The sequence below is a fragment of the Adiantum capillus-veneris genome, chromosome 17 (assembly GCF_014529385.1).
Source record: "Adiantum capillus-veneris isolate H3 chromosome 17, ASM1452938v2, whole genome shotgun sequence".
Lineage (NCBI taxonomy): Eukaryota > Viridiplantae > Streptophyta > Polypodiopsida > Polypodiales > Pteridaceae > Adiantum > Adiantum capillus-veneris.
This window is the reverse complement of record NC_140947.1, coordinates 4,024,698-4,046,629: the sequence shown is the minus strand read 5'-3', so window position 1 is coordinate 4,046,629 and position 21,932 is coordinate 4,024,698. Positions and strand designations below refer to the sequence as shown.

At 44.0% G+C, this 21,932-nt stretch overlaps 1 protein-coding gene and 1 long non-coding RNA gene across 2 annotated transcripts in view; one reads left to right on the top strand and one right to left on the bottom strand.

The window, feature by feature from the left end:
- The window catches only part of LOC147436735 (protein STRUBBELIG-RECEPTOR FAMILY 8-like), a 43,943-nt gene extending 29,990 nt beyond the window's left edge, over positions 1-13,953 (top strand). The window contains exons 7-16 of the mRNA XM_086486167.1: positions 9,784-9,855; positions 10,303-10,368; positions 10,494-10,559; positions 10,650-10,957; positions 11,938-12,200; positions 12,297-12,574; positions 12,656-12,791; positions 12,876-13,012; positions 13,109-13,265; positions 13,350-13,953. Of these exons, the coding sequence (XP_086342293.1) occupies positions 9,784-9,855; positions 10,303-10,368; positions 10,494-10,559; positions 10,650-10,957; positions 11,938-12,200; positions 12,297-12,574; positions 12,656-12,791; positions 12,876-13,012; positions 13,109-13,265; positions 13,350-13,451 (1,585 nt within the window). The 3' untranslated portion in view covers positions 13,452-13,953. The remainder of the gene's footprint in view (positions 1-9,783; positions 9,856-10,302; positions 10,369-10,493; positions 10,560-10,649; positions 10,958-11,937; positions 12,201-12,296; positions 12,575-12,655; positions 12,792-12,875; positions 13,013-13,108; positions 13,266-13,349) is intronic.
- A 1,505-nt stretch (positions 13,954-15,458) lies between these two features.
- Positions 15,459-19,517, bottom strand: LOC147436734 (uncharacterized). The gene is made up of 2 exons (XR_015184754.1): positions 18,301-19,517; positions 15,459-16,751 (listed from the first exon to the last, which is right to left on the bottom strand). It is a non-coding gene; the product is annotated as an uncharacterized LOC147436734 (long non-coding RNA).
- Between the last annotated feature and the right edge of the window lie 2,415 nt (positions 19,518-21,932).

Sequence of the window (21,932 nt, the reverse complement as noted above, 5' to 3'; positions counted from 1 at the left end):
GTCCGCCACGTCATCACTTTGTGACAATTTGCATACTGTTCTCTCATATCATCAAGTTCATGATGATAAGGAATCGACACAGCTGAAATTTGTGGCTTCCTTGACAAGGCATCAGCCACAACGTTCTTCTTGCCTTCCACATGCACAATCTGAAAATGGAACATGGACAAGATATTTGCCCATCGCATATGCTTCTCAGATAACTTTGTTTGTGTCAAGAAGTATCGCAAGGTCTGATGGTCCGTTTGGACAACAAAATCTGCACCTAGCAGGTAGTGTTTCCAACTTAAGAGCGCATGAATCACAGCCAGTAACTCTTTCTCATAGACCTGCATGGTCATCTCTGGCCCTTGCAAAATTCTGCTCTCATAGGCTACTACCCTGCCATCTTGCATTAGCACTGCACCAATGCTACTACCGCAGGCATCACACTGGACCACAAATGACTTCCTAAGATCTGGCAACACAATGATTGGATCTGAAGTCATCTTTTCCTTTAAGAGATTAAAAGCTGAAATCTCTTTTTGTGTCCATCTAAAGGTGACTGCCTTCTTTTGAAGAGCATGTAAAGGTGAAGCAATCTCAGCGAAATTTCGGATAAACCTTCTGTAATAGGAGCATAGTCCCAAAAAGCTTCGGACATCATGCACCGTCTTCAAATTTGGCCATGACTTGATCGCTTCAACTTTTGCAGGATCCATTCTGACACCATCCTTTGAGACAATGTGTCCCAGAAAGTGAATCTCTTCCAGAAAAAACTCACTTTTCTTTGCATTGATGAGCAACCTATGACTGCGTAGCTCTTTGAACACAATGGCCAAGTGATGCCTATGCTCCTCTTCATTCTTTGAGTAGACTATCATGTCATCAAAGAATGTACCAACAAACTGCTGGTGTGGACGGAAAATTCTGTCCATCATCCTATTGAACGTAGCAGAAGCATTTGTGAGACCAAAGGGCATCACTAAAAATTCGTAAAGGCCAAACGTCGTTCTAAAAGCAGTCTTGTGCACATCCTCTGATCTAATGCGGATCTGATGGTACCCACTCTTTAGATCTATCCTGCTAAACATAGCTGCTCCTTCTAATTTGTCCATAATATCATCAATTCTAGGTATAGGGAACCTATTCTTGATGGTATTCTTGTTCAGTGCACGGTAGTCGATGCACATACGCCATGAGCCATCCTTTTTCTGCACCAACAACTCTGGAGAACAGAATGGAGATGAACTAGGCTGAATCAGCCCCTTTTCTAACAGCTCCTGTACTTGGCCCATTATCTCTTTCTGCTGAGCCGCACTAACCCTGTACGGAGGCTTATTTGGTGGGCTACTGCCTGGCACCAAATCTATCGCATGGTCCTCGGGTCTCTCTGGCGGTAATTGAGACGGTAATGAATCGGAAAAACAGTCACTGTACTGTTGTAAAAACATTGACCTTTCTTTATCTAGCACAGATAAATTTGATTCATCACAATCTGACACTTCACGTGCAAAAACCAAGTACGCAGAAAGATGCTTTTTCATTACAGAAGTAATAGCAGAAGCTGATACAGTAGGAATTGACTCTCCTTTAAGCTTTACATCCAGAATGTGAGTCTTTCCCCTGCTCTGTACAGTGATCTTTTTGTTGTAGGCATCCATGATTCCCTGTACACGAAACAACCAAGGAATACCTAGCAACACATCACATCCGTCCAGTGGCATGATGTAAAATTCTTCAGCATCTACATAGGACTGGATATGTAGACGCAACTTTCCAATGATGGGTGTCACAGCCTCTGTATGGCCAGGACATGCCAAACCTGCCTCTGCTGTATACCCCATCTCTTCAGGTCTGATTCCCAACTTTGAAGCCAATTCTGGGGAAATAAAGTTGGCTTTGGCACCTGGATCAAAGAAGATAAGCACTGTTTGATCCCTGACCTTTCCCCATGCTCTGCAAAGCTCACTTGCATCTGAATTTGGCTTGTCGCCCACCATATCTGGCACTAGACCAGCCATGGGCTTCTTTCCTTTCCTGTCCTCCTTGTCTTCAGAATCAGCTGGCCTTTTCTTTGTAGGACAGTTATAAGCAATGTGGCCAGGCTGCTCACATATAAAGCATGTGTTCTCTGTCCTCAGGACCTTCTTTTGCTCTTCTGACTTGCGAGGAAAACGTCTTTTCCATTTCTTTGCTGGTCCTTTTTCTGATTCAGCCGTAGCTTTGTCTTTCCCTGCGTTGGCTGACTCCTGAGTCCCTTTAGGAGCCTCATTGGGAACGTGCTTCTTGGCTGAATTTTTCTTGCCTGATCCTGCCTTGACGCCAGTGTTAAATTCACAATCTTCTCCCTTGAGCAAACCATTGCCAGTGTTTGCTACCTCGATGAGCTGTGTCAAAGTAGTGACTTTTGTCTTCGTATAGTACTTTCTCAATCCTTTAGGTAGGCCACAACAATATTTTTCAATCTGTTCTGTCAATGGCACAAACCTATAGGAAGTTACTGGAAGTAGAGCTTTCCAAAACTTCCGATTGTAATCATCCAGATTTCTGCAAGTGGCAGCATTTAGCTGGTGCCATTCTGTCATGACATCTGCTTCGAAATCATCAGATAACCATGCTGCTGCAAAAATCTGCTTGAAGTAAATCCATGTGGACGGAGCTTGCCCTTGAAGCAATAAAGTTGTCCACCATTGTCCTGCATTCCCAGTCAAGAAAGTGGCTGCCTTGCGGACCTTTGAAGCCTCTGTAAAGTTTCCCCCTGCATAGGCCTTGTCAAACTGCTGGAGGAATGAGAGAGCCTTCTTCCTGTCATCAAACCCTGTAAAGGTCGTGAATGACACACCTTTGCCACCTTCTTTGTACGGAGTTGGCCTCTCCAACGGCGTTAAATTGTCATATGGAAGTGACTGAAACATGGGAACACTATTAGGGTTCATCTGTGTTCCTTGGCCGCTATTAACTTGACCTGGAAATGCCATATTTGGCTGCTGATTTGTAATTCCAGCCATACCAAAATTTGCTTGTGGCATCCCAAATTGGCCCTGAGTGCTTTGAAACCCTGGTAGCATACCCATGACACTGTACATGGGGTTAGGCATCATCGTTTGAGCACCCCCAAACACTGTTCATGGCGTGTAAAACTGATTTCCAGGTGCATGACCAGCCATGCTCTGGAATACCGATCCACCTCCAAAATAGCCAGGGTGTACTGAAGGTGGTGGGAAGACCTGTTGCATAGCCTGTAGGTTGCTTCCCTGCCCATTAGAACCAGCTATAGGCTGCTGAAAGGTGGCGGGCTGAACTGGTACAGCCTGAAAGACTGGCATCTCAGCCACCTGTTCTTGCACCTTAGGTTAAGGTTGTGGAGACTGCATGTTCTCCGTCAAGTGTACAGGTGTTTCCATTGACTGTGCGGTATGAATCACCTGTGCTCGAGCCTTAACAGGCTTTTGAATATGATCCAGTGACCCAACTTGCTGAGACGGAACAGGAGGTTGCAGAAAGGCTAAAAACCTCGGATTCTGCATTACTTGTGTGAACATAGCCACAGCAGTAGCCAACTGGGTCCTGAATATATCGTCATCTGTCTGTGGTGGTCTTGAGGACTCACCCACTTCATGTGTCTGTTGACCCTGTGAAGAGGAGACCTCTTCAATCACATCATCTGGTCTGTCAGCCATAATTGCAATTCCCAGTGTCTGGTCTATGATCCTCTGTGTCTTCAAGCCCAAAACTGACCAAGGCTCACTTCTATGGGAAAAAGTGATTTAATCCCGTCGATGGAACCATGAAACCGGCCTGTTCAATCCAAAAAGGGCGGTAGACTTTACTTTAAATCTTGATTTAGCTTTCACCCATTATTAGTCGTCTATTTTACCTGTACTTTCAAGACACAACAAAGGGGAGAGGGATACAGGCTGCTAGATTGCACCTGTATGAGTAGACAGACACTAGATTGGCCCCTAACTTAGGCGCCCCTTTCGGTATTTCTTTATTGTTCAAAAGAGGGAATAAACGCTGTGGATCCCTATAGGCTGCCCCGCACAAACTGGGCTGAATTTCAATTGTTCCGGCCCGATTTCGGCAGCATAACTATACTAGGACCCTTCACAGTCAGTATTCCCACGCATAGGCCGACTTTCCCGATGCATACGGGCACTTTGCAAAACCTGGCGAGAATCTGCAGCACGCTGAATTCTCTGTTTTCAGCCCTGAAAATGCGCCAGATCACCTGTACAGCGGTCCCCTTGCGTCCCCGAACCTCCTGGGGGTATTAGGGTCCGTTTAGGGCCAAAACCCTAAACCTGCAAAAATACACAGCAGGCTGTAATTCACTGTTTCGGGCTCCGTTTCGCGTGCCGGTCGCATCCGTAGCAAGTCCTCGAGCTCCCGCACCTGTAGGGCTACTTGCCCTTTGAATCGGACGAGATTTCTGGCGTGAAACCTCTCCGAATTCACCTGTACCTGCGGGGGGATTAGCCGCTAGCTAATCCAGTACCTGTGCAAGAGGCTCTTGCCTCGGCAATCGCGCATGAACCCACACAACTGTACATTGGTCAAATGAAGAGCCCACTAGAGGGGCATAACATACTGCCAAAGGGGAGAGAGAGGGCAGTGCGTAGCGTGCAGGGCATCACTCCTGGCACCGCACTGTGCATAAGAGGGAAAGCAAGCACTCCATAGCTCTTAACCTGTGACAGAGACTTGCAAAATGAGCCTCCCAGCTATAAATCACGTTTTTGCCTTCTCTATAAGTAGTAAACTGGCCTCAGAGTGCCAAGTGTCACTCATTTGTGCATTTTCCCGCTTTAGACCCTCGGGTCTAAAAATATCTCACCTGCAGCCTCTGTTGACTTGGCCACAGAGTAACAAAATGATCCCCATGTCAAACTGCACGTAATGATGCGAAGACATTTTCAGGTCCCAAAATAGCAGTTCCCTAAATTTTAGGAGATGCTGCCATTGTATCTTTCTAGGTCATCCGACCCTCTTTGTACACTGCGGCCACATCGAGAACTGAAATGTAGCCTCTGTAGCAAAGGATTCCACTTTGGCTAGTCAATGACCCCACTTGGCTAACCATAGTCCTTGTCCAACCTTAGTGCTCTTTTGCCCTCAGGCCTGGACTCCCTCTGGACAGTTCCACACTAGCTATGCAATGCAGGGTAGTTAGATTTCCCGAGGGGTGTTTCCAAAAAGTGAAAGTAAATAGATAATAAGAAAGAAATCAACAAAAAGGATAGATAGTAGTCACACGCTGGTGACATATGCTCTCTATGAGAGAGTGATTGGGAAGTTTGTTGCCCAAGCGGTATGCGAGAGTCTATTGCTAGCACCATTGGTGTTAAGCAAGGATTTCGCCTCTGCCTGACCCTCTTCGGACTGCACATAGACGAGATCTCCGACTACATCCTACGAGCGGGAGGAGCGGGAGCTTACCTAGCAGGTACTCCAGTCCACATTATGCTATATGCTGATGACTTGTATTGATCTCAGAGTCACCGGAGGGCCTACAGAGCCATATGGGAGCTTTGGATGAGTTTGGTACAGACAAGGGACTCACAGTGAACCTTGGGAAAACCAAGGTCATGATCCTGTACACGTCCACATCAATCCGACGAGCAACCACATTTACCGCAGTAGCAGGACAAGTAGAGGTGGTCACCTCCTATATCTACATAGTAGTCACACTCACTAGCAGACATGGACCCTTCTTCGTGGCACATGCCACCATTGACAGACTTCGTATGGTTCGGCGCACACGGCCTTGACCTTGAGAGTTTGCCACCTTTTCAATACGACCCCGGTCCTTGACCCCCCTCATGTAGTAAGAGAAAAATAGTGATCCGACAGGATCTCGAGCAGCTCTATATCAGACAAACTTGATCACATCTCCCTCCAACGGAAGATGTCACATAACAGAGATCATTTTCTTACCATATTGGAGGACAGGTTCATACAACCACCACACTATATGGATACCTACATGCCGCACAGCTCACGTGTAGCTATTGGTCAGCTCAGTGTCATCAATGATCACACAGACTAGAGATCGAGGTGGGGTGAGCTCATGATCCCAAGGAGGAGTGTGTCACAAAATCATGACGTGGCACCCAACTGACAGGACAGACTTATAAGTTGTTCCAACTTATAGTGTCCCGTCCGATGGGACCCTAGGGACACTAGAAAGATTAAAAAAGGACTGACACAAAGCAGTACGGACGCCACAATTTACGCTGGTTGACGTGATAGGCCGTACGGACGCTTTGCGTTTTACGGGCTGTACGGAGAGCAATATGGCAGTTTCGCGTTTCACACTACCAGCTTTTGGGGCTTGTTGCTTTTGAGTTTGAAAGCTTTTCATGTAATTGCTTGTCCATGGCCAAGGGCCTTTAAATAAAACCTCGGGCCACTCTGGCTCAGAAGTGCCTCCGAGCCTCCGAGCAGAGAGGACCCGCGGGCAACTGTACTTTGCTCAAGCATTAATATAAAAAGAAATACCGAAAGGGGCGCCAGTCTTTGGGGCCAATCTCTCTGGGCACGGAACTACGTCGGGTTGTGTCAACTCAATCGAATTGTGATTTAAGAGTGTGGTATTTTGAAGTGATTCTCGTGTGTCGTGCCACATTCTTGACTTGGGGTGTTTAAGTTTGTTACAGTGGTATCAGAGCTCAATCGATTTCTCTTCTACTTGGAAATCCGATCCCTTTTTTCGGACACACATGGATTATGGTGATGATTCTCGCAAGAATCAGACGAACCCTCTTGACACTTCTGGAACGTGAGGCAGAACGGGAAATTCGAATGGATCAACAGATCAAGAATACGGGCCACTTCGGCCTACGGGGTGGAGTATCAACTAATGGAGATGCAACATCAGCAACAACAGGTTGATGACTACGCGAAGCAGATGCTCCAGTTTGCGAAGGATCCACAATATGCCAAATCTTTGACCCGGCACCTGATTGATGAAGTGCATACTCAGTGGTAGAAAGCCATTGATACCCCAGTACAGTCGGCCCTCAAGAAACCTCCTGTCCCAAGGATGTTTACTAAAGATGAACTTGATGACGTTGAAGACGAGTCAACCAACTTTTGGGAGCGAAGAAGCAACTGAAGAAATGCAACAAGGGAACTGACTACCTTGGTTATTTGGGCCGTTAATCTCCTTTTGCGAATGCAAGAAAACAGAAGAAGCATGTACGCTTCAAAGGATTGTCTAGTTCGTCCGCATCTTCTTCTGACAGTTGGGATCTCTTCCTCTTCTGATTCGACTGATGAGGACAGAAAGGGCAAGAAACGAATAAAGAACCAGAGGTTTGGAAAGAATAAGAAGGCGGCCAAAAAGAGCAGACCATATTGCCCACTTGAATTGGTGGCTCGAAGTGGAATTACGCCCGACAGAATAAGGCCACATGCGGAGGCAGTTCTAGTGACACCTAGATGTGATGTTGCCATTACACTTGTCATTGGCAAACTCCGTTTCCATTGTCCGGGGTATTTAGGGCACGAGGACTTTTACCCAGTAGAAGTCTCCACGGAAAAAATCCCAAGTAAATATGGACTTTCCACGCACTTTGCAAAACCTGGCGAGAAATTACAGCTCGCTGAATTCTCTGTTTTGCGCTCCGATTTGCGTGCTGATCGCTTTTGTGGATAGCCCTCGAGCTCTCGCACCTGTAGGGTCACTTGCCCCTTGAATTAGACGAGATTCCTCTACAAGCACCCAATGCTTTCCCGAGGCTCCCCTGGCAAATAAACGAGCCAAACGCTTTCACCTAACCCTCACCAAGCTGTCCAAACCTGTCCATGGCCGTAATTGCAAGTTTTTGACCCAATTTCGCCAACATAACGGTGCAAAAATCCCTGTAGGTCAAAAGTACACGTCAAGGACACTTCCCCTTGCGGTATGGAAGCTTTCTAGTGAGCTGCAGGTCAATTTCAGCATGCTGTAATTTTCTGTTTTGCCACTGTTAGGTGCCTACTTCCCTGTACACGCATCCCAAGGCCTTTCTGAGGTTCCTTTGGCGATTCCCTGCAGTTCAGGTGCGAAACCATAAACCTGCAGAAAAACACAGCAGGCTGTAATTCTCTGTTTTGGACCGTTTCGAGTGGAGCGAGCACACCTACGCGTGTCTCAGGTGCTCCCGCACGCAATGGGACAATTCCCCTATAAATTGGACGAGTTTTCACACGAGAAAACTCTTCGTTTTTGCGATGGAATTGTGCGTACCTGAAGGGGATTAGCAATTAGCTAATCCGGTTTCTGTACAGAAGGCTCTTGCCTTGGCAAACGCGCATAAATCCCCCAGAACAGTACATGGTCATCTGAGAACCCCAACTAATGGGGCATACCATATGTGCAAAGGGGGGAGAGAGATGCGCGAGAGCAAATCGTCGGGCTACATAGAGCAAGGGAGAAGGTAAGCTTTCCATTAAAGCTGTGAGCACCTGCACCCACTACTCACACACACTGTAGCACACTTCTCAAGTCAAATCAGCCCCTTTTCTTGAAATGAGCGCCCCCTCTTGCTGATGCTTTTGGCAGATGCATCTGGAGCCGCTATGTGTCCCTTATGCCTCTTTTGAGTTAATCTCCTAGTACCCACTGACTTATAAGTGTAACGAGGGGCCTAAATGACTTTGAATTGAGCCTAGACACCCTTTTACTGCTCGGATTCCAGTGGTGATTGGCCCGACCAACTCGTGGTGACCTGTCCTTCATGACTGCGGGTGAAACTCTCGCTCGTCGGCCGTTTCACACTGGCCATACAATGTTCGGCCATTTGCAACTTCAAAAAGAGGGTCCCAAAAATTAAACAAAAATCATCAGAAAGAAACCAACAACTCAAGTTAGCAATTGCTACGTCTTGGTGACATGAGAGGGTCGCGATGACTTCCCCGCATGAGGCTAGAGGGTAGAGATGGTTTTTCTCTCAACTTGCAAGAGATGGGAGAGGGTATGGGAAGCTTGAAATGGGAGTTGGAGGTGCCAAGGCCCAAGGGTGGATGCTTGGATCTGTGAGGCTGAAGGCTGAAAATGCAAAACGCTAAAGGAATTGCTAATTTGCTAGGGATTAGCAAACTTGACGAGGCTATGGGCTAATCTGTTCTTGGATCACTTCCTTGATTACTCCAAGTTTCTTTGTGTATATGCGAGAGGAGCGTGTGCAGTTGATTTTCAAGTTCGGAGAGAGATGAAGGCACCATCAGCTCTCGAGACAAAGAAAAAATGTCAGGAGTTAGAGATCCTATTGATATTCTCAAAATCAAACCATCTTGGTTAGGAAAGCAATAAAATCTTTGATTGCAAAGAAGAAATTGAAGATTTCAGCGGTCAAGAAAGACCCCTTGAGGTGAAGAAGTGAGACGGATAATTTCTTTTGTTTTCAATGCTGCCTGTAAAATGCGTCGGGATTTGTGCCGCAAAATGTTGAGTTTGTGCTCGTTGACATGGTCTGTATGTAAATGGCGTGACAGTGCTGACGCTTCTCTGGGTGCTTCAGACACAAATGTTTTATGTGCTTTTCGGGGACTGTTGTAGATTGCAAGCGATTTTAAGTTGCTTGTGGGGCCAAGTGCCTACAACAACAGGCCAAGGTGCCACTAGCACTTAGTTTTATATCAGATTGTGTGTGTGGTCACAAAACAGTTGTAACTGGGACAATTCATGAACAAAGTAAAGAAATTCCGCTAGGAGCGCCTATTTTTGATAAGCTATACATGACTCTGTGAGTAGAATGTGCATAATGAGCATGAGCTTATCAATGTTTCTTAATTTCTTGAACTTCTTTTCTGCAGAGATTTATCTTTCAACAATATGTCAGGCAACTTGCCACAGTCTTTTTCCTCGTTGTACAGCTTAAGCTCTTTGTAAGTTCCTTTATACACGCTCTCTTCCATGTACATTTTGCATTTTTAAAAAGTTGAGGCAAAGAATGTTGGAAACTGCAGTGTTTTATTTGGTTGAATTAAGGTTGTTGTTTTATATTACCCAATATCTGTCTATTCTTTTTCAAAAATGTCAAATTTACCAAGCATTCCTAAATTTTGCAAAAAAATTAGCTTTGAGAATTGATTTATTTCTTAGGGAGTTTAGAGTCTAGACGCTAGACATGCACTGCCATCTTTTTAAGATTCCCGCAAATTCAACTTTATACACACTCAAAAATTGTCTGGAACTTTTGAATTTATTATAAAGCTCCTTGTAAGGTTAAGGTGAACTAAGTTTATGGCTTAATTAGGAGTCTAATGGTGAAGTTCCTTCACCTATCCTGACTATGCTGTGCAGCCTCAGATTCTGATAGTGCACTTTCTCAGGTATCTGCAGAACAATCATTTGACTGGAGATTTGAACATGCTGGCCACTTTGCAGCTCCAGAATCTGTAAGTTCTTTCAGGATTGGAAGAGAAAGTGTGAATCTATAGACAAGGGCCATGCATTTGTGTAACAAGTACAATGGATCGGATCTGTGCATGGGAATGATGTGGTTTGTGCTTAATCTTTCCAGGAATATTGAGAACAATCAATTCTCAGGCTGGTTGCCTGCTTCTTTCAGCTCCATTCCGAATTTAAGGCACGATCTCCATCCTTTGTATTTGTCTAAGCATCTGCTATCTGACCTGTATTTTATTGGGCTTATCAGTTTGATGAATGAATGAAACAGGGTTGGTGGCAATTCTTTCAGCTCTTCTCCAGCTCCTCCTCCCCCACCCTTTACCCCACCCCCTCCAGTCCCAACATCTGGACGGGAACCTAATGCAAAAGCTAGTTCAACAAATGCAGAGAATGGCAAGAAGCCCTCCATCAATGGTGGAGCTATTGCTGGAATAGTGTTTGCTCTTATTCTAAGCATCATTGTTGCTGGTCTTGTTGTTGTATTCTTACGCCGAAGATCAAGACACAATGGTAATGATGAAGAAAAGTTCCAATCAACAGCTCCTGTATTAGGATCCTATACTCCAGAAACACCAGGTAGTATAAAGTACCACATTCACTTTTCTTCTTTTCTTGTTTGTGCTTGTTTCAATCATGTCCAGGTGGTCAACTAGGCTTGTCTCCCTCCTGGGATGTACACTTCACCTCATTTGCCTCATGTTTAGTCAGGCTTGGCAACGATCTTGCTAGTAATGTGCAGGGTTATAGTTAAATCAAAGTTGGATGAAACTTCACATTTCTGTCAAATTTGCCTATATCTGCTTGATATCCTTCATTTTTCAATCAAGTAGACTTTTAGTCAAGGCAAAGGTTTTTGTTTTTGCTTTTTTGTGTATGATTTCTTGACTATGCCTTATTTCCTTGTTGCTCAGTTTTTTTAGTTGTGGTGTGTTTTGCTCTTTGTAGTTTGTGAGTTCAGATTGTTTTTCATCTGATAATGTCAATATGAAGGTAACCGTGCATGTAAGACATCGTTTGTCCAGTGAAGGCAGAATAGCATGTTTGAGCCCCTTCTGTATCCAAACCAATTGAGAGGAACTAAAAAAGTTGTGGTGTTATTCGTTTGATCGAACAGACAAGTTTGATCATCACTTACTGATTATAACCCCCCCCCCCCCCCCCCCCCCCCCCCCCCCCCCCCCGCGGGAAAATTGTAGTGGCATAGGTAGCTGCACTCAACGGAGCAGAGTTTAGCAATGTCTCTCTTTGTATCGTCGGAATTCCAATGAGTTTTCGTGTGGTGATTGTAATATGCTGTGTTGTTAGGAGATGCCACTTTGTACATATTGATCACTGGAAGATGTCCTTGGAATAACTTGGCCATAACCATGGGCAATGTTGGTTTCATGGAATCACATCAAACCTGGTTACATTCCCTTGTGGATGACTTTCCTGAGTCTGTAACTTGCACTTTCCTGTAAAGTTGAATGTGGAATTGATTTTAGTATTTATGCTATGTGCATGCATCTTAGTAAATGTCCTGGTTCTGTTGGGCTGATTGTTTTGTTTTGAAGCAGCAAAAGAAAAACATGAGTTTATGGCGAGCCTGCTGCCTCCAGAGACTGTACTAAAGCCACCTCCTTCAGAGAACTTCAAGGAGCCTATCATAGAGAAGGTGCTGGGAAGGAAAGCTTCAAGCAGAAGAGGGAAAAGTCCAATTTCTGCATCGGCATACTCTGTCGCTGATTTGCAACTTGCCACCAATAGCTTCAGTCAAGAGCAACTCCTTGGCACAGGTGCCCTTGGTCCGGTATACAGGGGAGAGCTGTCAAATGGCAAGGTATGGCTTCTATTCATTTGGAAGCTGTGTGTGAATGATCATGTATTCAGGACGTTTTTGTAATTTGGATCCACTCTCATGTGTTCTATATGGCAGATTTTGGCAGTCAGGAAAATCGATCTTTCTTCTGCTCCATCAGTTCAGAAGGAGGATGATTTTATGGACATTGTATCAAGTATTTCACGCCTCCGACATGCTAACCTTGCAGAATTGGTGGGATATTGTGCTGAGCATGGTCAGCGATTGCTGGTTTATGAATATTTCCAGAGGGGGGCATTGAGCGACATTTTGCATACATGGGATGAGTCATTCAGAAGTGAGCTAACGTGGAACATTCGAGTAAAGATTGCACTGGGCACAGCAAGGGCTTTGGAGTATGTAGTTCCTTTTCATGCTAATAATTGGGGTTTGGCTTTCTGATGTGGCTGCAATATTTACGCTTGTATATGGGGCAGGTATCTTCATGAAGAGTGTCAACCTGCTGTTATCCACAGGAACTTAAAATCTGCCAATATCTTACTCGATGATGAATTAAACCCTCACCTCTCTGACAGTGGGATCTCAACATTGTCATCTAATCCAGACATGCAGGTAGAGCAAGTGAAACATAGTTTGGTCCAAATTTGTTAATTTTATGCTTCATGTTTAAATATACCGTTGTGTTTACGTGAGTAGGTCTCCACCACGGTGTTTCCTTCTGGATATAGTGCCCCTGAATGTATAATGTCTGGAATCTACACTTGGGAGAGTGATGTTTATGGTTTTGGTGTGGTGCTGCTCGAGCTGTTGACAGGGCGCAAACCGATGGACAGGTGAGTCTTTGTTTGAGCAAATGGTAGTCGGCTTGCAATGTTTTTGGAGTTGCTAGAGGCTGTGCCTAATAGACGTGGAATGCTGGTGGATTGCAGTACAAGGCCCAGAGCAGAGCAGTCCCTTGTACGCTGGGCGACTCCACAGCTCCATGACATTGATGCTTTAGGAAGCATGGTCGATCCATGCTTGAATGGCATGTACCCTGCAAAATCACTGTCAAGATTTGCGGATATCATTGCACAGTGTATACAGGTGAGGGTAGCTCTGACATTGTTAATTTAACTCGCTCAATAGAGTCTGTTATGCTCATTGTGTCTCTTGTTTCTTGGTAAACAGCCTGAAATGGAGTTCCGACCACCAATGTCGGAGGTGGTCCAGTCCCTAGTGAGGCTGATGCAACGGGCATCTCTTAACAAACGGCGACCAGGAGAAGATTAATGTGCAGAACACAAGAATCATGAGTATGGACTTCTACAAGGATGACGGATGTGCGTGGCACTGGTTTGAGCAGGACAGCATCATTCTTTGTGTTCAGAAGGACAATTTTTGGCAACTGCTCCAGGAATTCGTACAAAAATCAATGTTATCATTACGGTATACATCTAGATCTGTGCTTAGGAATCATACAGATGAGACAAAGCTGCTGCAAACACTGCCTAATTAAGTTCGCGATACATAGCAAACATTCTCATAAACTATTCTTTCATTCAGATACATGAGCCCTAGATCAAGCAGTTTCTTGCGATCAACAGCATGTGGAACTAGATATTTGATATGTTTCTTTATGTCAATGGGTCTACGGCTTGAAGAGTATCGGGCTTAAAGGCTCCAGTGTCCTCAACTAACTTATGAGAACCACAAGTGGATAATATTCGCATCACTCTAGGCTGTGGATTTACACTGCCTGCGGTACAATGGAAACTACCAGAATTTCCTTTAATGAGCATACCTGGAACCGTGTCATCATACACCTGGTCTTAGTGGACCAAGGATTGAAGTTGTCTTTCTTCTTTTATCTCTAAACATGCCTTCTCCGTGAACCTTAGTAAAAGCAGAAACCTAATTCCTTACGCAGAGAGCTGGAATTTGCAACAACCAATGTTCATGATTGCTAATCACTGATTGGAAGCTGATGAGCAAGTGCATGGCCTGAGTTCTCCACACACACACACACACACACACACACACACACACACACACACTCACAACTCTTGAAGGATCTTATATTGGATAAATAGTGTGCTTGCCAAGACAATAAGGCTTGCCCACAACCTTGTCCTTAACAGCCATTCACACCACAATATGCTTTCCTATATTCAATTTTTGACAAAGGGCCAAGAAAACCGTACTTCAACATACACTTTACAATCTTAAGGGTAGCAGCATAAAATTGTATAGATGTCAAGGAGTGCGAATACATGTAATTTGGGTGCAAGATGGTCAACTACCGAGAGTGGATGATAGTGACGCAGTACATGTGTTACCCAGTACTTCGGATACATTTGAGTTGCATGTCTCTTCCAAAAATTACCATTCTTGTTTAACACGTCGCTTCAGCTGTTTGAAATATCCAATCCTTCATGGTGCCATTGAGGCACAGCTTTACCATAGCTAACAATCCCATAGCCTGTTTGTGTTTATTTTTCTACGATGTGCTCAAGATGTCTTGACTGGCCAATGGAGTAGTGGTTTGAAGAATTGATTTTATGGCATCATACAAATTGATGCAGAGCCTGCAACAACTCAACTTAGTGTGTGTATGCTAAAGCTCATACTCCCCACTTGTATGGAAGATCCGGTTTTCATGCCCCAAATGTGTTCAACTAATTCTTAAGACTGTGTCTATTACCTATGAGCTATGAAGCCTTTGTCACATGGAGTCACTACCAACTTACCTAGCTTCAGCCACTTGGATGGGTCGTGGATTCCAACCATCCAGCAACCCCATGATTCCCTCCTTCAGTTGATAAATCAACCCCTACTTATTGGAAACCCTAGCTTCTCTACCTCTCTAATAAAAGGGCCACTTCTCTACTGAATGTGTGTGAGCATTGTACCAATTCTTGTGTTTAATCAAAGTTATGCTTGGTCACATCATTTTGGCAATCTTATTAGCGTTGTGTAGACTTGATTAAGAGTGTTTAAGCTGTCATTAATACTACGAATGCCGTCTATATTATCCTCCCTAAATACTTAACAAATGCAACAATAGAACATAGCCGCACCATGCATAAACGTCCATCATGGATGTGATATGTATTATGGACTCTATTAGGTGATGCTATGGCAATGGTACCAACAATCACTTAGTAGTTCAGCTACGTTCCTTTGCATTATATTACATTCAAATGATCCATATAAAGTTGCAAGGGAAAGGCATAACAAAACGCACTTGTAGGACATCTTTGCAGCATGAAATACTGATGGGACCAAGCTTAGTGATAATTACGCCAAGTATACAACAACCTTCATTCAAGTTGTAAAAACCAATCTAGTCACAGTGTTAACTATGTAGAGGGGACACTGGGTGGAGATTCTTTCTTTCTCACTCTGTACGATGGGGATGTCGATTGACACCTTACATGTATTTCTTTTTTGTTGAGGCCATGTCGCTTTTCTTGATAGTAACGATCAAGGTCTGCACCGATTAGTGATTGGATTTTGATATTGTATTCAGGAAGAATTTATGTGCATTAGCTACTCCATTCTCCTTTCTTGGGCGATTACGGCTAAACATTAGAATAGCTACATATAAAACAAATAGGATAATGATTGCATTGGGTTATAATAATTTGGTTGGAGCTTGAACATAAAACTTGAAGGTGGCATGTAACTCATACAAATCAACCCTGCTTTCTCGCCTTTCAATTGCAATTGTCACTGCCTCTGCTATCTTTTTTTTTGATCCTGCATGCTACCAATTGTAGCGTATTGCTGGCCCGAACAAAAGCGGACAATCTCCAAGCCAATGCGCTCGGGTGGTCGCTCGTCCAATGCTGTCCAAAGCCCTCCAAGTATCGCAGTCTGCTGTTAGCACCGATGCTATCATGCCACCCGCTACCAATCCCTCTCACTGTTGGCGCCAGCTCTCTCTCTGTCAGGCTTCGCCACCATCGTTTACCGCCGCACCTACTTCTCGTGGAGGCCCAGCAGTGCAGCCACGCCGCTATGGTGTTCTACCCAGCATTTTCGCCCACTGCCCGCCATCTTGCCACAACAGTTCCGTTGTATTTCCCTATCCCCTTACTCCTGCACGCGGAATTGAGCCTGTCCACTGATTGGCGCTCCGGTGTGCGAGTCATTGAATCCATGATTCCCGCCCGCTCTTGACATCGACGTCCTTGCATCCTATAGTTGTACAAGGTGTTCAACTTGAAGACCACCGTCCAATTTGACCAACTTAAAGAAAACGTCTTCGTTAGCCGTATTTGTATTGAATTGAACGAGATCCGAGGAGGGTAATAGAAAACAAGAACGTAGAAGAGAAAAGTTGTGTGTATGTGTGTGAGGGCACCAATTCGACGTACATATCTAGCATACATATTCTCATCCATTTTATTAAGGTGCAAGATGCATCATATCTAGCATACATATTCTCATCCATTTCATTAAGGTGCAAGATGCATCTGGAGACTTGCCTCCGCGTCTTCTGAAGTATACGATCTCATCATGAACTCTCTCTCAATTGTTGCTGTCCTACTGTTGGGTCGAGAGGTGCCTCAATTCAAGACTTGCACTCTGCAAAACAGAGAGCTGTTTAGATTCAAGGAGTTGTTCAACAATACGAAGACCGTCGCACGTGAGCATTAAGCAGTTGTATGTACGCTTTCTTGTTACTTCAGGTGACGCAGGCCCAGGAGATTACACAGGGTGGAGGTAGCCGCAGGCAAATAGAGCCAAAGGATGATGGCGTAGTGCTATCGAAAAGCATACAAGCCATATTAAACGGCATAAATAACAAGCGAACCTATTGTTTGAAAGTCCAACACGTGGATTAACGAGAGGGCAACATTGTGATTTTGCTTTCTACGCTAACGAAGTAACGAAGGGTGGCCTTCCACCTTTAGGCTTGACGCCAGTGAACATAGAGCACCTAAGTCAATAATCATGCATTTAAACCAAACACACTCACTCGTAGTTGTGAAAGCTACTTTACATTCAACCCCACAAGTAGCAGTGGCCACCCTAGTTTGCTTCTTGCTTAACCACAATATGTATGAGCTAACATGAGCGTGAAACAAAAACCACTAGTGACCACTTATATGTCATACCGAATCTGAGTCTGAAAAAGCATGTAACTGTAGCACATATAAATCCACCTACTGGTTCATTGCCTTTTCTTGTTCGCTTGGCCTATGCATTGGTGCCTGAGCAACAATGCACAAAATTAGATGGTTGTTGCCATGTGTATGTGTGTGAACATAATTAGAACAATCGGGACACTTTTTTTCCCTCATTAAGAGGTTCTTTTCTCCATGCTTTGTACATACACCCATCACTTTAAGGCTATTTTACTTTGTGTTCACACTTAGGGTGTGTTTAGACTGCCAGTATTCTTGGTCCGTTGACCAGTCTGCTCTTCGAGTTCACACACACCATGTGTGGGTTGCACAAACAGACTGAAAAACACATACACTGATTGGTTGTACATGGAGAGTCCATTGCATGGGCAGGGTGGAAAAGCCGGAAGCCTCACTACAGCTCTTGGGCGTGACTCATTCTAACACGGGGGCATGGCGGGCAGAGCTCCTTGTGCAGTCTGAATACACATGAAGAGGCGCACAATCTCATTGGTAAGCACTTCCAAAAGCTATGGCAGGTAGGCTATTGTGAACCCAACCTTAGTAATACATTCTCCATCGTGTGCTTTGTAGACTCCGAGCAAAATTTTCCAAGCTAAAGAAAACTCCAGCGAAATATTGCAAAAGTACCTTAATATGACATAAATAGTAAGAGTGATAGCCAATTGAAATACACTGTTTGGAGCGTATGAGAACCTTCAAGATTTTGTCTTTTTTAATGAGTTTCAATTTGTTTTGTTATGAACAAAAATGACGATCAACAAGCCAAATATAACATCTATAGGATGCAATGTAGGCACATGAAAAACATCTTCTCACATGGCAAAAACATTACAGGGATAATTTAAGAACAAATCTTGTCTTGAAAAGGGTTGTGTGTGTGAAATAACTTTGCAATTGTTTAGCAAGTAGGAACAATGAACAAAAATCCAAGTATTTTTCCTACAAGATACACTAGCAGCATAGAAAAACATATTGTAACGTACCATAAACAAACATTTTTTGTAGGCTCTTCGACTTGAATACACTAAAGGTCGGTTTTGTGTGAGCACTGATCCAGAGCCTCAGGCTTCCTTTTAATAATGCGTTGTTTCAGCCTAGTATTATCGTTGACTACATAGAGGTGGAACCCAACCGATTCAGCTGCTCTGAAGAAGTGTTCCGCCCACAAGAGTAGAAGCCACAGACTGGCGCTGAGCTCCCAAAATACTTCGTCAAAAGTTTGTTGATCACGAGCATGGTTCGATCTTCCCTCAAAAAGCAAGAATGCAGACAAGGATCAAACACACAAAAGTAAGCCTTCAGGTTCACCCTTTCCTGGTCTTTCTGTCGCTCGCTGATGACAGAAGGAGAATCAAAGATCTGCAAAAGGAGCTTGAGCATGCAGCTAAGTTGAGGTGATGATAGAACTGATAGCAGAAGAGAATGCGACATGATGGTAGATGTGGCAGAAGGATGACAACGGAGATCACAGTACACATGATTAACATGATGATGCATATAGCGTTGGACATGAACGACATGAGAGAAGGACACAAAGGATGAATGAAGGGATCGAAGCCACATGAATGGTGGTCGAAGGACTCACACGAGAAAGCATGACGACCACAGGGATATATATGCAATCTGAGCAAGTTCGAGCTTGAGCAGGGTACACAATAAAAGGAAAGATTGAGCAGGGTGAATGGCTACAGGTGGGTGTCTCACGAGGAGGTACGTGGTTCCTATAGCTTCGAGCAATGGAGCGACGTGCCATGAAGCCTTGATACCTTTGCGCAAGAGATGAGGGGCTCCTACAGGGTCACAAAAGCTACCTTGTATGGGATACTAAACAATCTCTCATCATTCCAAAAATAATTAAACCACAAGCAGCAACTTGAGGGGTCAAAGACACTTAGGGCTATCAAAAAGGTCAAAAAAACTACACCGACTTGTCCTTGGCATCACCATCGTCATGGGGATTGTCAACTTTCAACTCTCTAATCACTTTGAATTTAGATCCAAAGATTTTTTTTTTTGGGGTAAGCCTAGCTTGCCCTATTGTGTGAACGCACCCAATATGCAACCATATGGTATCATGACTTATGATGTAAGTGGAATGTGTCCTGCTAAAAACTCCCAGACCTGATCTCTTTTGAAGAGGTGTATCGTATTACATGGGTTAGTTGGCAAAGATTGCGCATTAAAAAATGTATACTTTATGTTTTTGTTAAAGGGGAATGACAATTGTGAAAACACACACGGTGTATGTATAGCATTATTATGACAAGTGAGCTTACCAAGAGAAGCTGAAGTTGGTGACAAATCAAATCTACACCCAATCATCTCTTTAGTACTTCATACCTTGCGTATCCAAAAGGATTTAGCCTAGACTTAATAGAAAAAGTGGTTGTTACCTTGAGTGTTTGGCAGGATTGCATTAGAAGGCAACCACCATGGTTTTTACTTAATAGAAAAAGTGGTTGTTACCTTGAGTGTTTGGCAGGATTGCATTAGAAGGCAACCACCATGGTTTTTTAAAAATCACCTACTCTATTTTTATTATTACACCATGGTTTGGGAATTTCAATATTGTAGATCTTGAACATCTTTGATCAAAATTTGGATTGAACTAGATAGCCCAATAAATGGCATTGAACTACTAGACGCCAGATAGTTGGGCATTCTCAAGATTGCACACCATCATATTCCTATGATTGCACTTCATGAAAAGGGCCAAAATTTGGATTACCCTTGTACAATGCCATATTCTGCCATCATTATATGCTTCATATGTGGGAGAATGATTATTTTTTGGTTTGAAATAAATCTTGAGATCTTCAAAAGCCTTGAGCAAAACTTTGTTCTTAAGCACCATTTTCCAAAGTGTGCATCTTCTGTTCCTGGTGCGTACATCCCTTGTATGCACTGCAATTGGCATTGGCTTCTATGGCAAGGTGCTTTCCCAAATAGGGATACACGCTTTCTGTTGGCTCGACTGACCCTGAGGAGGTAGCGCACTCCCTCTTGGCCGGGGAGTTGCCTATTTATTATGGGGTGTCTTTTTGCTTTGCCAAACAACTCATTGTAATTGGTGTTGCAGTCAGGGGGAGGGAAAGAATGGATGCATGGACATTGGAATTTTACATGGATTTGAGCTTTTTAGGTGTCTTGGCGTGCACACAAGGCCAAAAAAGGCAAAATAAGGAGTGGCCGTAAGGGCACGCAAAATAGCCAAACAAGGAGCCCTGTTTGGCTGATCTACGGGTACTGTGGCCATCTCCCATTTTGCCTTGATTGGCCTTGTGTGCACCCCAGGACACTAGAAAAAGCTACAATTGTGCTTAAATTTAAGTTTCCATGCATAAATACACCCCCTTCTCCCTTGACACTGGTGGCCCCACAGGTTGTACAACATCATTTAACTTAAAAACATTAAGAAGCTAAGAACTTAAGTGATTTTGGACATAGAAGATAGAAAAATCTAAATACTTTAATTATGAACAAAATGTTTGGATATAGAAGTAGGGTGGGTAATACCAGAATATAAGTTTCACTTCGGCTAATGATCAAAGTCTCCCCTCAATCGGCATGCAAGTTGCATGTCCTTTGGCTGAATAGTCACTCTCTTTTCATGCATGACAGAGAGGTTTGTAAACGCCCTAACACAAAATGGATATGGATCTCCACAACTTCTTCAATCACCTCCTGCACCATTGCTTGCATTCTATATCGATTTCCAAAGCTTTGGATCACCTTTTTCACTATGCGAGCAAAGAGGGTTTGATGAATGAGCAACTCGGTTGTCTTCTGGTAGTTCCAGATTTCCACAAATGAAATTGTGATTTTGTGATGATGTTGGGGTTGTTTGGGGGACACTTACACATTTGCTGGTCAGAGATGCTTGGGATTCTTAAAAAACTTGGATTTGTAGCAATTTACACGCTTCATTGCTGGTGGTGCCACCTCCTCCAGCTCCTCATCATCTTCCTCTCTCATTACCTCTCGATATTGTGTTGTACAAAGAACTCCTTGACCATAGGGTAGTGTCTTCCCCACCACTGGCACCCGATGTGTGCGTGGTATCCCAGCATGCTGCCATGGTGGATCTATCTTGGAATCACTATCTGTACGCACCACTTGAGCTCAAGACCCTCTTGCTTGTGCTTGTTGGCATGGCAGCTATTCCCTGTCACTTGAGGATGACGATTCCTCTTCTTCTAGCCACCGTTTGGCAAGTTGCTTGAATCTTCAAGGTGGTGTCTGTTATGCTTGTTGTTGCTATGATTGTTGCTCATGTGCCTATCGCTAATGAGCCCATGATGATTCATCTCCTTGACTACCTTGCATAGAGCTTAAGGAGCATGAAGAATGGGCAGGTGTTTGCGAGCATTTTTTGGTTTTTAAAAGCCACGCCGGCTTCTCGCAACCTGAAAGAGTGTTTCTATTAGCAGGCGGATGCTCTTGGTGGTTTGTTTGGTGCACACCATGGGATATGGTGGGAGCTCACTTGTGGAGAAAAACCAAGTGACAAGTGAGTGGATATATTTATTAAGGTCCATTTTAGAAGGGCCCTTTCACATTATAATTTTCTTTGAAAAGCTATTATTTTTTAAAAGGGTGCCCCCAAAATTTAGTA